The sequence below is a fragment of the Cricetulus griseus genome (genome assembly GCF_003668045.3).
Source record: "Cricetulus griseus strain 17A/GY chromosome 1 unlocalized genomic scaffold, alternate assembly CriGri-PICRH-1.0 chr1_0, whole genome shotgun sequence".
Taxonomy (NCBI): domain Eukaryota; kingdom Metazoa; phylum Chordata; class Mammalia; order Rodentia; family Cricetidae; genus Cricetulus; species Cricetulus griseus.
This window is the reverse complement of record NW_023276806.1, coordinates 123,440,342-123,458,024: the sequence shown is the minus strand read 5'-3', so window position 1 is coordinate 123,458,024 and position 17,683 is coordinate 123,440,342. Positions and strand designations below refer to the sequence as shown.

The window sequence follows — 17,683 nt, the reverse complement described above, 5'->3', positions numbered from 1 at the left end:
CTGGCCTTTCCATGACCATTTTGTATTTTCCCATCTGTTTTCCTAATAGGCCATTTCCAAGTTCTCAAACTCTACTTTTCAATTTGTTTCTCTGAAATAACCAAGTATTAAACACACCATAAACACCATCATTTCCAAAAAGTTAGAATGATCCTTGCATCTGTGGCTAACACAATGATTTTGCAAGGGCACATTCATCGCAGTGTGTGCCTGAAAGAATAAAATTTCTTGATGCTTAAAACAGTCAATTCAACTTGTAAACCATGGTGGTATTTATTCTTGATAACAAATGCATTTCTAGTGAGAACTATGGCTGTTCTAACACAAATGGTGTGGTAACTACCTGATGGCTGATGCATTCCCATTGATTAGCTGACCACTATGACTTCAGAATGAAGGTATAAAAAACACCAAAATCCTTTTAATTACCCCACATAATAGCCATCAGTTCTGGAAATGCCATTTAGAGACAGTCTCTTTGTTTGAACTTCAGCTGCTGAGTTTTTGTTATTGGACGTTTTCAAGTTTCTTTAAATCATCAATTGTTTTCATTTAGAGTATAGGATCATAGGCTTGCTCTTTTGCAGAGAATGAAGACTTGCCTCATTTGTACATATTTAGAGTATGAGTATATAAAGTGTCGCTTGTTACGACAGGCATCTGAAAGGGCCTTCCTCTATATGCTGCAGCATACATTGTATATAGAGCATGTATACCATACAGGATGTAATAAATGACTAGAAAAGTTAGATATGACTCAGATTTCTGTTCATTGATAATAATTACTTCCTTGTAAATACTTTTACCAGTTGAAATATCTTTTTAGAGATAAGGTCACACTATGTTGTAGTTGGCCTAAAGCTGGCTATGTAGATCAGCTGCCCTCTAACTCACAGAGATCCACCTGCCTCTGCTTCTCAAGTACTTGGAATAAAAGTGTACACCATCAATTCTGGCTCTGGAAGAATTTTAAAGTCTATTAGAATTGTAAGATGTCATTGTTAAGCACCATTAAAATCAGATGCCTAAAAAATTACCATTCATTCAAAAATTTACCTTAGTCTTTCCAAAGGGATATTTGAACCTCTTTGATTTGATACAAAAATAAAATTAAATTTAGGAAATCCAAACAAATTTCCCCATTAGCAATTGATATCATCGTCATTCCATTTTATCTTTTAAATGGCATTACCAGACAGTACAAATTTAAAAGCAAAATGATGTTTTCTAAATAAAATACAAGAAAGAGAAGACACCTAAGCACTGTACAAGGTTTTTCTAGTCTGTGTTTTCTGTAATGCTAAACAAATTGAATTTATTTCTGTTCTAAATAAAATTCAGCTAAGTGCTAGATTAAAAACAATTCGTAATTTATAGGAAAGAGTCAAGTTAGCCTAAAATTTTATTTCAGTAAAAAGCTTAGAGTTTTGAGGAAAATCTGCAGTTTTGGTGGTTACGATGTCCAGTGCAGGGGGTGGAAAGAAGTCCCCTTACTATAGTGACTTAAAATGAAGACAACTATTCTAGCAGTAAAGCTTGGCAAGATAATTAAATGAATGATAACAAAATCTCAGCAGGGAAGTACTCATTAATTAAATTTATTTGGGAGCAAATATAACCAAATTATCAAATTTCACTCACATTATAAAGTGATAGTCTATAACAACTAATTACTGGAAATAAAAGGCCAGTAGTTTGAAACACTCACACAGACGTAAACAAAATTGCAAGCATCAAAGGACTGTCATGGTTATTGACAGCTTCCGAGGAACTCCATTCATCATCTAGTCTTGAGAAAATACTTCAGTGAGACTTGCCAAAGATAAGACACCAGTGATTCTGAAGCTATTTGCCTGCAGCGCTGGGACCAGTTACCCCCTTCTCTGTCTCTTTTCTGAATGTTAATATGTGTATCAGTACGACTATACCAACAGTTGTGATGATTGCTTTTGTAAATACAGTTATAAGAATTGAGCATTGGCATTCCACTTCTGCAACAGAATCATACTGTGCACTTTGACTCCCTAGTATTGCGTATGGCTGGAAATTATTTTAAAGTTTGTGTAGTTGTTTTCCTTTCCTATGTGTCAAAAGGTCTGCAGTAAAGTATGTTCTGGATCAACTTTTAGATTGGAAATGACTGAAATAATTTCTGCTTTGAGCTGAAAAAGTCTTTAAATTGGATATTTTTGATGATTCAGAAAATTATATTCCAAATTACATGAAAGATAGTGATCAAATTTCTTGAATATCTATAGCAAATTTGATTTTATTCACATTCAACATATTCCATAACATTTAAACTAGTAAGTCTGGAATTCAAGGTTTCTAAGCTCATACTGCAAATAACATAAATCTTTTGGTGAATATTGGTGAAATTATATTTAAAAACAGCAAAGATTTTGGTTTGATGTCAGTATGAATTGTAAGAATCCTATCTTTGTTTTTTGCTATTAATTCCAATCAAGAAAATCTGAACTAATAAATAATGCTAAATATTTATTTAACATTAGTGTTCACTTTTCTCCCCATATAAAATTATCTTCTAGATAAATACAATCCAAACAAATTAGATAAAAATGTCAAAGTTTTACTTTAATTTAAAAATTATATTTCATCTTTGCAGACAGCTAATGAGAGATATCATTTCTTGTTCTAGAAGCCAGTGTTGGTAATAGCTAAACTAGCTACTCACATGGCTTCACAATCCTTTTGCCATATCACCAGAGGGCAGCCCTAAAAGCTGGCTGCTTTGTCTTCCTACCATTTAAGAAACAATCAGGTTATACTCTATTTTATAAAGTTTTTCACAAAATTAATATAAAGAAAGAACTGTACTTTAGAGAAATGCAGTATGTTTTCATAGTAAGAGCAACCACTAAAACATAATAGGAAGAAGTTACCAAGTGAAGTAATTAATGGGTATGAATGTGGTCATTTGTAACTTATTTTGCTGCCACTTCTATTTCTGATATTATTGTTTGCTTAATATAATAAAGGATGGTTTGTCAATTAAACAGTGCTACAGGGTCTCCACAATTCTTTTTGCTCATTTTCAGTAGCACTTCAAAGTCTAAAGCATGATCAGATCAGTCAACAAAGGTAAGTAGACAACTCTGGATTTTGAAGATTTTGCTTATGATAAAAAATTTTGTTTTAAGTGGAACAATTCAAACATTTTATTGGTATTTAGTATTTTGGAGTAGAAGCTATAATCATATATGTTTCTTGTAGTAGATTTTTACCTTTTAGTTTTCACTCAATATCTTTCTTAACACTTTCAAAATTCTCTTGAAGGAGAACACTTTTTTAAAAAGTATGATAATCTAACCACTCTTGAATTATGAACAGAGATACCTTACTTCATGACATATTGTACCTTTTTTTCTCTTTTCCAATAGATTTTTCCCCTGGTGAGCAAACCGGAAGTTGTATTTTTTAAATGAAAACAACAGATGCCATGTTTGGGAATGCCTTCCTTGGGGAAGGGGTATTTAAAATTATAAAAGTAATATTTTTCATGAATTTCTGGAATTTCTAAGCTAGTAGCACTGAAATTTCAAAATAAGACCTGCTTTTCAATACACAGCTGTGTTTTCTACTGCTGCCTATGTTTCTTCAAAATTCCAGCTATTCTAGAAAAATGACACTGAGACAATCTCGTTTCTTTTGTTTTTGAGTTCTTTTTTGGAAAAAAAAAACAAAATAAAAGACAAAACAGCAATAAAGATTTTAGCTCTTTAATGAGCAAAGACCATGTCTCTTAGCATTTGACTAATTGTCATTATCCAGATTATCTTTATTTCACCCAAGGACCACTGATGTGGTCGAGATAGATACACAAAGTTCTTCCCATCAAGTAGTATACAAGTGTTTTCTTTTGTATAATAAGCTTTCAATTCTTGAAAAAGGGTAGCTGGAAAGAAAGGTTTCTGTTACTTCAGTTAGTCAGAGAAAGTCCTTTTCGCGTTATCTTACAAACTATCAAAATTGCTAGTCATCTGAAAAAAGGTAAAAAAAAATCACATAACTTTAGTCTAATAGAAATATAGTACAGATAAGAGAGAAATCATTTATCAGGATGTGCTCTTTAAGTCCATCTCATCTCTTTTAATATAAATGTACATCTGATTACATATACAAACATTTGGAAAGGTCTGTGGTATACTGATATTACTGGTAAACAACAGGGGATTCAGAGTTTCCTGTGGTCTTAGATAATTCATTTTAAATTGCACATGTGTGAAAGACAAACCCTCCAGCTGTTGACTTTCCTAGGTTCTGCACCTATATTGTCCTCTACTGAGATCTCATGAGTAAATTCAAGTTAGCCTCAGTGAGAAAGAGAAGCAATGTGAAGAGGGACTGAACTTTATATTGAATTATTAGTAGTAAGCATTTTGTCATGCAACATGAGTAAATCAATTAACTGAGAACTGTAATCAGAGCGATACTATTGGGGCATCCTTACACCCTGAAAAACTGTGGCAATTTATCTTACCAAAAGGGACAACCTTCTGAGTAACAAACCTGCAGCAAATTAGAGATCCACAGCTAACACATGTCCAATTAGATTGTGTATCTATAAATTACTTATATGGGAATGAAAACAAAATTTAAAAAATCATAGGAAATTTTCTGGGACTCATATCAGCAAGTATTCATCACTGTACCTATAGATTCTCCATTTTCTTTAATAACTATTCCCTCTATTATCGAAACTACTGCAAATTATTTTATTGTAATTATTTTGCCCCTTATAAAATCTTCTTTAGGTTCTACCAATTGATGGAGGAAGCTCCTATTAAAAACTCCAATGGGATGAGAAGAATTTTAATTACGACTTAATCAGCAGCACAGCCACCAAGCATATAAATTATCATGCACATCGTGCTAAAAAGATCCAGTCTCCTTGATCCCCACGACTTAGTACTGACAGCACTTATGTGATAATGTTGTACCCTGCCAGTCTTTAAACTTCTTTTATTTTTTACTGGCAATTTCAGCATGAGCCTTTGTCATTAACAGCATCGGTGCTCTGTGTACTTATGCAAATATGGTCTACACAATAAAAGGGCTCCAAATGAAAACTGACGAAAATTATCTGACATTCCATTGGTGTGTCCCTTGTGCATATTCATAGTTGATTTTATTTTTGCTTTTGTTTTTTTTATTTTTTAAAGTATTTCAGACACAGTACTTTCCTGTTTGGTGTTCCACATGCCTAATTCCAGTATGTAACTTAATCTTCAACAAATTAATTCTTGAATGTGAATGAAAAGGTATCATTCAGAACAATTGCTTCAAGCAATTGAAATTTGTTTTGTTAAAGTTGATTTGTGTGTATATCTATATACAATTCATTTTTCAAAACCCCCAAGTTCTTGATATGTATATTCACATAATATTCCTCCTTAGTTAAATAGTGAGAGTCTTCCAAGTTGAAAGCCAAGGAATCTTCAATAATCTTTTACTGCACTCCATCAGAAAAAAAAATCAGTTTGTTTCTCTCATCTGGCTATACCCTGGTTGTTGAATGTGAATGAGGGTGGGGGTGGGGATGGGGCAGTGTATTGTTCTGTCCTCCAGTAAATGTGTTGAATGTGTGTAAGGGCTGAATCCCTGGTATAGTATTGGGAATCATTGTGATGGTGTTAGGTGTCATTAAAGGAACATCATCAGGTGACCTCCTCATAGCTAGGGTATAATCTGGGGGGCAGGAGGTCCTAAGAACCACCTCGTGGGGATGGATGGACTCACACTCATGCTCCAAGTCAGTGTGCTTCATTTGGAGGGACATGATCTCTTCTTCTGGAGCATGAGTCAAGTCGTTGGTTGCTGTGCGCTGAGGGCTGCACCTACGGTGGACGTCATGTCTCCTCTTATCCTTCTTGTAGTACAGTGCTGCGAAGGCCAAGATGTTCAGAAACAGCAGAGATGCTCCCACAGCAATGGTGACACTCAGCTCTGTGGAGTAGTCCCTCTGGTCCACCGAGAAGGGACTGGGTTGTTGTTTGGGATCATCCTGTTTGGCAGTGGGAAAGGCTGATGTGACAGGTGTGGAATTCTTCCTTGTAGGTCTGAGAGTGATGTCTGTTGATGGCACTTTAGTTGTTGTCGAGGTATACTGAGAAATGTCATTCAGATTATGCAGATGAGGTACCAGCTCCAACCAGAGATTCACCTTATTGGCTCTGTAATGCTCTTTGACTCTTGGTTTTAATCCAATATGGAGATAAAGTTGGTCTTTCTGCGAATATCTGGTCCATGCTACTTCTTCAAATCGGTTGGGTTTGGTATGAATGAATTTTGTGTCTTGAGGAACTGGTTGATTCGGGTCACTAGGAAAAGGTGTGGGAAGACAAGAAAGAATCTATGAGTACAATACATTTTACCTTTTTCCTTAGTCAAAATACTATGTTTAATGTCTAATTAAAGAGTTAACTCAGCAAAACATTAGATTATGTTTTAACATTTACTTGCCTCCATTTAGAAATTTAAGTTAAAAAATGATGTGGATGATAAATGTAAAGCCAGTAAATTTCACATTCTTGTTCCATGATCATTTAGAGATGAACTACCATCTATACAAAGTGTTTTTAATTATTTTACGTCCCGAAAAAAAGCTTACCAACCTGAGTCTGGTCCCTGGAATCAATGCAAAGTTTGGAGGAAAGAGCAAGCTCCACAAAAAATTCTCTTCTAACATCTACAAGTACACCACAGGACTTCTTCCCATGAACATATAATATATGCTGGAGTGTTTGCACGCACACACACACACACACACACATAAATCATAGTAACCAAAAATCTAAAGTATTTAATATTCACATAATAGGTTTAACTTTTCTCAAGGCAGTGCAACAGAAATGGCATTGCATCAAAGAGTGAATTCAGGATTTGTGACTCGAATATGAAGAGATGTATGTCATCACAGTGCTTACCTACACTACATGGGAGTATTTATCTGAACTGCCAAAATCTCAGATTCCTTTCTGTGTTTAGTGAGAGCCATAGAATCCAAGATGAGTGACTAAAATGCATACAGTATTATGAACTGGAAAGTACTAGGACACAGTGTTTGTCACTAATGAAAACAGTGATTCTATAGCTTATGCCAGTGAGAAGCCAAAGTAATATTGTTCTGGAGTAATGAATTAAAGATAAAATAAACTTCAAAAATTCAGAAGTTGTAAGGTAATAACTACTGAAAACACTATAATTTAAAAGTAATTTTTATTATGAGGTTAATATGCTGCTGGTGTTGAAAAATTACATTGGCCTAGGAATGTAGCTTAGTGACGAATTGTGTTTTGGCATGTGAAAAGTCTTGGTTTCAATCTCTGGTATCATAGAACAAATAAACAACATACACAAAAAATTATATTAGACAATTTATACAATATGTAATTGTTCAAGAATACTTAAGATGGTACTTCTTATTAAAATTATAACAAAGTTCATTTCTCAGATACATACCCTGTTTTAGCAAAATTCGTCCAATATGTCATTACTACTGCACTCAACATCACATCATTCTTGGAGAAATTGCAAGGAAACAACTCTGTAGGGCCAATCATGGGGATTCCCAACACATAGGGAACCTCATCTCCGTGAGCTGCATCAGCCCAAGCTGGAACTTGATCTGTTTGGCAATGATGATAAAAGGCATAGAAGTATGTAGGTGAACCAAAGTTTGAGTGAAGGTCTGCTGTAGCCACAGCAGGTGCTACCCACTGATGGTCTGTAAACAAAGCCAACAATGTCTTCCTTCTGGTTTCAGGGTTATGGCGATCAGCCCAGTCAGTATACATGAATTTAATGGTTTCTCTCAAAACATCTTTGCCTTCAGGATATCCATATAAATTATCAACAAAATTAGAAACAGCAAAGTCAAAATCACTGGCTGATATACCATCATCACTATCTACTATATTTTCAACAAACTTCAACCCTTCCCCTTGGTTTACTCCTAACATTATATCATAGTTGAGGAACTCTCCTTGTTCCATCAGTATCTGAGGATCATCTGGTATTACATCACCATCGATCACAGGTCCAAAGGCTATGTGGTATCTGGCTGGTTGAACATCTTGATCAACAAGTTCTTTGTAAGGCTTCTTCTGCAGGCATTCCACTAATTCTACTGTATCTGACACATTGCAGCCAACCTTTGTGGCCAGCATTCTAGCATATTTTGCAGGCTGGAAACTGACAGCCCAGCTTGAAAGGGCTGTTCCGCTCTGAGCTATTGCTCGTTGAAAAAGTCCTATGGGGAAATGAACAGAGAGTTTCAGGTGATCATTGAAGAATGTTATGGACCAAAATTAACATCTGATATTTTGACATGTATATAATATCCCAAGTACAACTCAAAAAAAAAAACAGGTACATTATATCTAAGAAAAGGTACATAAAGTTATCCCCAGGGTATAAAATACCAGAGAAATTTGCCCAGGTCTTATAATTCCAGAAGAATTTGTCTTGAAATTTTGCAGTCACAAAAACACAGTGAGGAAGAGAGAAGTTGGAAAGCATGAGTGCTTAAAGGACTCAGATATTTGACTTCATGATTACTAGACATGATCATTAACAGCAACAGAACTCATGGATTCCTCTGCCTCTTTACCAGCCTGTATTGTCTGTTTGGAATATTTCTTTCAATTTGGCTACACATCTGTCTTTACTCCAAATGATTGTGTAACATTTGTTTTAACTAGATTTTGTTTGAAAAATATTATTTGGGACTCACACAGATATTAGGACTAGGGACTTGTCAATACCCTGGGGATGTCCCTAATATCACACAAACAGAATATAAATTATGACATACTATTACTAGATGTCTCTAGCAGATATTGTACAATGAATATTCATCTGAAGAAGACAACCTAAGAAGTGCTTCACTAAAAGAAAAACACAAGCAGGAACAGAATGAATGGGTAATTAAACTTTTTCTACTATTAAATTTGTGCTGCTGTATTTTATCATAAAACACACATATGGGCCAATTTTTTTTTTACTTGATTCATTTAAGAGCTATAAATTATGACTCTGCATGCAGTTTGGTAACAGATATATGCTATTGAAATTTACAAATACACTTGATTCACTAGAGTATTTGCAAATAGCATTCTTTAAAATATATAGGCTATCTATTTTTATTTAAAAATCATGTTGATTAACCACTTCTAGATTTGGGTAAGTTTTTATTCATTTAAAAACATGCCCAGTCATTCATATATGTTAAAAAGAATGTAGATCTTTACACACAATGTGGAATTCAGGTCTGAATTGGTTCCAGAGTTTCTCAGTATATGCATATGTACTTACATATGTCATTTATGTGTTTCTAGACAATTTTAAAAACACTCACATGGTAAGACAACACTGAATTAATTTTTTGGGTTTTTTTGATTTCTTGAATTCATTTTGCTTTGATAGAGCAAAGTTCACCAGAGCAAACTGTAAACATTTTGGCAATATAGCAAATTAGGGGCTGTTGATATTTAAGCAGACAAATAATTTACTAATTAAATATTTATGATTAAAATAAAACAGGTCATTAAAAATACTATTCTTTATTATGCCAGGCAGTCAGTGACATTAAATATACCAACAGTTATTTGTCACATTATTTTAAATATGATTTGAAACATGGTGACTAAAAGATCCCAGGAAAGCCATTTATTTATTTTCTCTCTTGTGAGAAGGTTTTGATAAGTAAATGTGAGATGAGGGTTACTTCTGGAAGGTCCAGACCTGAGAAAGATGGATTCCATCATTGGATTTATAGTGTTACAAATACAGGTCTGCCTTGTAGAGACTATTTGACAATTTCAGGAATTGTCTATGCCCTTCCTGGTAGGGTCAGGCAGTTCTTGAGATACTTTTTAAACTAAATCAAACTCAAGTTTAAAACTCCATTCAGACACAGATACATTTCCTTAAGGAATGTGATGGATGGTGACACTCAGTTGTTGAACAATTTGTCACTGTTTGCTGTCCTGCCAAGTGATGAGCACCTGGTGAACCGAGCTGTCTCCTTATCCAGTGCTCTTGTAATACTGGCTGACACTGGGCCCATATTTGATCATCCCAATTGTTCTGTGTAGGTTGCCCAACACTAACTTAGACAATATTATCACTACTATGAATGGAAGAATCTGATCTGTTTAATTGTAAAAACTCTAACTTTATCACTTCAAAATAAGCCATTTTATTATAGAGCAACACACATACACAATTAAAAAGTGTTACATCTTTAAAGTAATGTTACTTCATATTTGATTCCTACTGTTGTTTAATGAGATGCCATGTAATCAATGAGAGTAAGTTAAGGATATACAATATGAGACATACTTACTAATAATTAACTGTTCTCTTAGAATTCCAAATGTATCTTTGATAACTAAAACTGTGTTATGAGCATATACTGCCTGTTCTTGAGGCTGGGGAGATAGTTCTGTGTTAGCATGTCATACTTCATGCTCTTTCTGAGGACATACTCAGTTCCCACAACCACTGAATTGTTCAGTGACTTGCAACCACCTGTAACTCTTATTTCCAGAGAATCTGATGATTGTAGCCTATGTGGGAAGTGGCATTTACATACATATGCCACCCCTTCACATACATATACATAATTACAAATTACAAATGTATTTTATTTTTGAAACTGATATTCTCTACGAATTTCACTTGACAATGAATAAGCTTCTTTCCTCACACATACAATAACAACTTGGAAACAGAAAATCAAAGATGGTCTTTGTTGATGAATACTCTGGTTTCTTCTTTGTTATATATAAATAATAGATGGAAAGCGTTTGCTTTTTGAATTCCTGCAAATAGCTCTTCTGTTCTTACATTTAATAATGGAATTGTAATCTAGTCAATAATGGAATTTCTAATGAGTGACTGAATGCCTAAGATGGCAGGCAATTTAGAGAAAGTACTAAAAGCCAGAAAATGGAAGTAAAAATATTTTGTGGACTAGAGAAGGCTAGTGTTCCATGCCAATTTTCTAAGTTTTAGGAGGAAATAAAACAAATTTGAGCTTAAAATAGAAAAACCACAAAACCAAATGTGTTTTTCTTTGTAATCAAAGGCTCTACTAAAGACCTCAGTGCTTTGACAATTTTGGATCACGCATGCAAACTAATCAAATATCCATTCTTTCCTTAGGCAGAAGAAGAATCACATGTTTCCAAACAAACTAGTTTTTGACTGCCTCATTAGTCCCATACTAATAAAGAGTTTCAAGTATCGGTGTCCCTATATTTAAAATACTTGATTTTGATTACTGCTAAATGGAGAGGACAGTGTTGAGAGTATCTCTGACTTTCCCTCAAATCACCATTTGACAAAAAAGAAAATGACTGCAATGCTAAGCATTATGAAGTGGACTTGGAAGAGCATCTTACCCAGATCCACAAAAGACAGAGAAAAGAGTCTGACAGAAACATAAACATGCACAGAAAGGCTAAAGAAACAGGAAACAGCTTTAAACAGTTACTAAGCCCAACCTAACACTCAGCTGGAACAGAGAAATATCTACAGAGTATCACGTAGTACTGATGGTGGTGGCATGCAGACACCAAAATTGTCAAAATTTGCAACCTGCATAATACCTTTGGTTGAATTGCTCCAACGGTTACCTTCAGAATAATGGGATAAAGTCAGCAGGTTGACACATGAACCCCCAGCGCCTGATCCAAACACAGTGATTCGCAAGGGGTCCCCACCAAAGAACCCAATGTTCTCGCTAGTCCATCTTAGGGCTTGGATGAGGTCAAGGAGCCCGTAGTTTCCTTTGGCAGCCTGATCCCCTGTGCTCAAGAAGCCTGAAAAACACAAGAAGAAAGAAACCTTAGGATGATTGTTGCAGTTAATATGAATTAAACGTAGATCAAGTTTAAGTTTTACGAGGCTTGTCCTCATCACCATAAAAAAAACAAGGTGTTTCCATTCAGGTAAAATCAGTGATCTTAGGAAGAATAGTAATGACTGAAACAGGCAAAGTGATGTTTATCTTCCCTAAATGCTTCCCAATTTATACAAAGAACAAGTCACAAAGATGAGCAAGACAATGGAAAAGTTTGACAGACACAAGGACACCCATTGCCAGAGGCCAGACAGGAAAGCATGTAGGGTAACTTATAAGACTGTCTATTTTGTACAAATGACATGCTTCTCCCCAAGTTGCTTGTGCTTGAACCTGGCCAGAATTCCCATGTGGAATGGTGTGTACAATGTATGGAGGTAAGAGGTACTTGCCTAAGCTTTGTGTGAAAAGAAGTTTAGGGGTTTCCTGAAACTCTAAAGCAATTCTTTGCATGTGTGTATACCTACACATGTTTAGTGTGATGGGCCACAGGTAAGGAGTGACTATGATAGTTGTGCTGTAAAAACACGTACTTTGGCCAGTATAGAAAGCAAAGGCTTTGGGAGTGTTCAGACCCTGATCATTTCTAGAATGCTCAAAACTGCAGACCTGATATGTAGAGCAATCAGTGTATTTTGACAAGGAAAAGAGTGGAGGGACCTTACCTTACAAGATATCATAGGTAACTGGAAAGGGATATATTTGAGCTAAGTGTGGTGGGCATAGATGTAATCCCAACACTCCAGATTCAAGGACAGCCAGTCTACATAGGAAGTTCCAGGCCAGGCAGTAAACATGTAAAAATACCACAGCAATAAGAGATACGTGATTTTCTTATAACTGGAAAGTATAAATGGAACCATTTTAGAACTATTTTTAACATACTCCCTTTTTGCTAACATGGTTGATGTTACAATGTAAAACAGAAAATGGAAAGTACTACATAAAATATTGTATTTTATGAACTATGCATATTTATGAAAAACAATGCCTCAACCTGGACGCTATGGAGCAGAGTTACACTCTTGTTATATATAAATTGATGAGTAATACTCAGAGGTTCTCAGCAAGTTTATGGAATTTAATTTTAAGCCCCTTAGTCAATGCAGATATTGGCTGAACCAGATGAGTCAATATGTTGATTAAAACACTTGACTTGATTTTAAATACACATTTGTCTTGGACACACAGCTAGGAAGTCAATTTTATTTGTGAGAAGAAAAACTATGAGAATAGTACATATAAATTTATCATAAAAATTAAAATATGGACAACAATTTTTTTGGTTTTTCGAGACAGGGTTTCTCTGTGTAGCTTTGGAGCCTATCCTGGCACTCACTCTGGAGAACAGGCTGGCCTCGAACTCACAGAGATCTGCCTGCCTCTGACTCCTGAGTGCTGGGGTTAAAGGCATGTGCCACCAACACCCGGTTTAAAAACAACAATTTTTTAAAAATTATTTTATGTATATGCACATACATGTGATGCAGGCACACAGGTGACACAGAATACATGCAGAATTCAGGGCAACTTTGGAAGTTGGTTCTTCTTGCATCCTGGCTTGTTGATATAGTGTGTCCTGTGTGTCTGGTACCATGCACTGGATTTTCAGAAGCTTAGCCTGTGAGCTTGAAGAGGATTCTACCATCTACCATCAGGCTTCTATTTTGACATTGTAGGCATCCTGGGATTACACACCACTGCATTTGACTTTCTACATGTATCTAGGTGATCAAACCTAGGTTCCCTGGCTTGCTCACTTTACCCACTAAGCTATCCTCAGGCCCAGCCAGAAATTCTTACCAGTCAATGTAGGGAGAAATAGATGAAGTTAACCTCCCTCCCTGAATGTCTTTGAAATGAAAATTGATTAAACCTTCTTTACCCACAAGCTAAAAATGTTTTCAGATATAAACAGGAAATTTTCAGCTGGGTGTGATTTAAGTGTCACGAGGCTTGTGCTGATCACCCTGCACTCAGGAGAACAAGGCAGGAAGATCACCTGTTTAAAGCCAAAAAAGACTATACAATAAGCCCAGGTAAAACTGTGCAGCTTCTAGGTGTGTGTGTGTGTGTGTGTGTGTGTGTGTGTGTGTGTGTGTGTGTGCAATTTGCACATATTACCTTGGAACTGTGAGTTTGGGATAATCTTTTAAAAACAAATATATTTTGAACAAATATTTTTCTGGTCAAACCTATTAGTGTTGTTTTGAATTCACAGAATACCTGAAGGGAATTTCATACAGGTCGTCTTGCTTAGTTTCAAATTTTCAATTAGAGAATACTATATAAAACAAAAGTCTTGCTGAGAACTCTTTAAACTGTATTTGCTTTCTGTGATTTTTAACATAACACAGACCCATAGACTTACATTTGTGAAAAATTCTGTTAATCTGTTAGAATAGACTGCTGTGACATCATGAAATTTGAAAACAACATTGTGGAAATCTTTCCACCAATTAGCTAGGAAGCTCTAGAATGATAAAAAAAATCATATTTGTATGAATATGTGTATGCACATTAGTGAATCCTTGTGAGTATTAAAAAGAATGAAGTAACAAAACTGTGGCAATATAGGTAGTTTATTACCTAAAATTTTAAATAAAAAAGTACTCAGGTAGAGAAATGAATTTTGAGTGTAGTTTAAGCCACTCAATAAAAATAAGAATTTCTATTGATTCTCTTATGAAATATTATTGAAAAGCTTCAGTTACATTCAAATGACTCTCAATGTCCACACAGAATTGATTTAATAAAATCATCATCATTTAATGTATATCATGTAGAGAACTGCTGTAATGAGACAACTGACTTCACAATAACTAAATAATGTACCATCTAGAATTCCAATTTTAGTGTATCATGTTTACCACATTGGTTGATGGGTTGGTTCATTTTGTTTTTATGGAACAATACTGCAAAATATATCACATCTCTGAAGAGTAGTTCTCTTTTTACACATAGTTAAATTGTTTAGTTTTGAAGAAAATAAAGCAGATGTAAAAATGTTATTATTAAATTATAATGATGACAATGTAGCCAAATATGTTACAGAAATCAAGTCCTTGTTGTAGAATATCCAGGATCACTGTGTCAACTCAGTTCTGTTTCCTGTATATTTAAGGCCATCTCTATACATATCATTTAATATCAACCCATTTGTAACATCTGTATCATCTATCTTCTCTATTATCTAATTTATCTGCCTATAATATGTCTATCTATGCTTATAACTAAAACTTATCCATCTGTCATTCACCTATTTACTATCCATCTACTTATTATATTTCCTATCTATTGTATGCTATTTGTCTGTATCTATTGATCTATTGATTGATGTATTTATCTATCATCTACCCATTTTTCTTCTTTACAATCATAATCATTATCTATCTATTGACCTATTTATTTATTTATCTATCTATAATTCTAGCTATCTAATTTTTGAAGCCAAATAGTTGCAATATATAACTTACAGTATCACTTCAAGATTTATATTAGGAAAAATGATGTCCTTGTCATTTTTACTGCAACTAACCAGTCAATTGCATCTCCTCAGACTCAGTAGAATGGCACATGTTTGTATGAGTTCTGTGATTCCTGATGCAATCATCAAACACTATTCTAGGATTCATACAGGGCCACAAAATAAGGAAAGATAAACGAATTGATGCCTTGAAAAACACATGGTTTACTAATTACTAAGAGATAAGCTTTGGTGGAATTTTTTCTATCCTGTTATTCATAGACATATTAATTTTAAAGTTCTTTTTTTTTGCATTGAGTGTGGTGCTACTTTGTTAATAGCAGAGTAACTTCAGACAACTGTAGTGAGAACTTCACATTGAACTGCCTGACTATGGTCCATCTTCAGGTGGATCCAATTTTGCAGCATTGTGAAAGCACTACTTATCTTCTTGAATAGATTCCCCCTTGGTGTCATTTAATTCACTCTTAATAAATCATCCCAAACCTCATCTGCCCTTCCCCAGCATTCATTGTCAAGCCCTGGAACATGTGAATAATGTATGTCCTCATCTGATGACACATTATTGTTTTGTATGGTAGAACCACAAGGACTACAAAACAATCTATTTTCAATCTGTTTTCCATTTTCAAGGAGAAGTAAAGATAACCCCACCCCTACTCAAATATCCAACTTACTTGACTTATGAAAATATAGTCTTCAAAATAAATTTACCATTTGTTTTTAAAACTTGCAATTTTAAGACTGTCAAAGTTCATAATGGCAATTATGTTCACAATTATTTTACTGTCCACTGTAATCAACAAAATACTCTATCACATTGGATAAACTTAGTATCATTCCCACCCAAAAACTTCTTTTATCAAAAAAAAAAAAAAACTGATGTTGGAAGACTGGTTCAAATTGTCTGATAACATCTGCAAAAGAGATTTAGCTTGGAATTTGCCATTCATGGGATCTAGAATGTGATAACTATGACTATTATCAGGTGTCAAAGAGAAGTAAGGCAACTGAACATGGACACATATGCACTGAAAATAAGAAAATCAGGTCCAGGTTAATATTAATTATGCAAGGGAAAATGAGCAAATGGTGATAATTATTTCATTAGAGATAGTGGCTAAGGCTACTGCTGTTGGGAGCTCTCTGAAACAAGGGGAACATGATGATAAAGAGATTGTTAGTGACCCCATGTGTAATGAGGCCTTTACTACAAGAAAAAGCAGGGAATGTCTTTAAAATGTGTATTTAGAAAATCCAAGTGTTTCACTAAAAATAAAAAGGCAAACGAATAAGCAGCTAAAAGTCTTCAAGAAAGAACTTGGAAGTCAAAAGAACATGGGTGTGTGTTTAGAAGTCATCTGGAATGTAAAAGATGGAAGATGTCAGTGATTCTCATTGTAGATGTGTTTTTTCTTCCTTTAGACATGACACCCATATTTGAATATCTATGGTTACTTTTTTCTAGAAAAGTTAAATGTGATGTAATCATTTTTCTAGATGATTTTATGTTCAGGTTATAAACTTGAAGGAAGGAATTCATAGTATTTAATATTTCTGTTGCCTATATACAGGTACCACACTGAAAGGGGGGAGGGATGAGCAAAAGAGTCAAGACAATGCTGGAGAAACCTACAGAAACAGCTGACCTGAACTAGTGAGAGCACAGGGACCCCAGTCCTAATGCTGGGGAAACAGCATTGGGACAATCCAAGCCCTCTGAATGTGAGTGCCAGTTATGTGGCCTGGGAAGTCTATGGGACCTCTAACAGTGGAGCCAGTGTTTATCCCTAATGCACATATAGGATTTGGGAGCCCATTCCCTAAGGTTGGATACTATTTCAGCCCAGATACATGGAGGAGGGTCTAGGCCCTCGCCAATGATGTGACAGACTGATGATCATTGTCAAATGGGTGAGGGGTGGGGGCATGGGAGGATGGGAATGGGGGAATTGATATGACACACACACACACACACACACACACACACACACACACACACACACACACACGAATAAGTGTACACACAGCTCTAAATAAAGGAAATATATTAAGACACAGTTAGAAATTTACCTCTGCTTTGCTTCATAAACTTGTCAAATTTTCAATTTTGTTGGAAATGTACTGCTTTAAATTTTGTCAAGTTGGACACTGGGATAGTTTAAATCAGAAATATTATTCAGAGGATCTTGTGTTTAAATATTTGGTTTCCTGATTGTGGTGCTGCTTTGAAACTTGTGGAACATTTAGAAAGTAGAATCTTGCTGGAGAAAATTATATCAGTGGAAGCAGGTCTTGAGAACCAT

At 35.0% G+C, this 17,683-nt stretch overlaps 1 protein-coding gene across 2 annotated transcripts in view; it reads right to left on the bottom strand.

Moving 5' to 3' along the window:
- Positions 1 to 3,724: 3,724 nt before the first annotated feature.
- The window catches only part of Nlgn1 (neuroligin 1), a 691,146-nt gene continuing 677,187 nt past the window's right edge, over positions 3,725 to 17,683 (bottom strand). Inside the window, exons 4-6 of one of the 2 annotated variants that reach the window (XM_035451054.1) lie at positions 11,637 to 11,849; positions 7,483 to 8,272; positions 3,725 to 6,341 (exon numbers count right to left, since the gene is read on the bottom strand). In XM_035451054.1, the coding sequence (XP_035306945.1) occupies positions 5,519 to 6,341; positions 7,483 to 8,272; positions 11,637 to 11,849 (1,826 nt within the window). In that variant the 3' untranslated portion in view covers positions 3,725 to 5,518. The remainder of the gene's footprint in view (positions 6,342 to 7,482; positions 8,273 to 11,636; positions 11,850 to 17,683) is intronic. The other variant, XM_035451055.1, reaches the window with a different exon arrangement.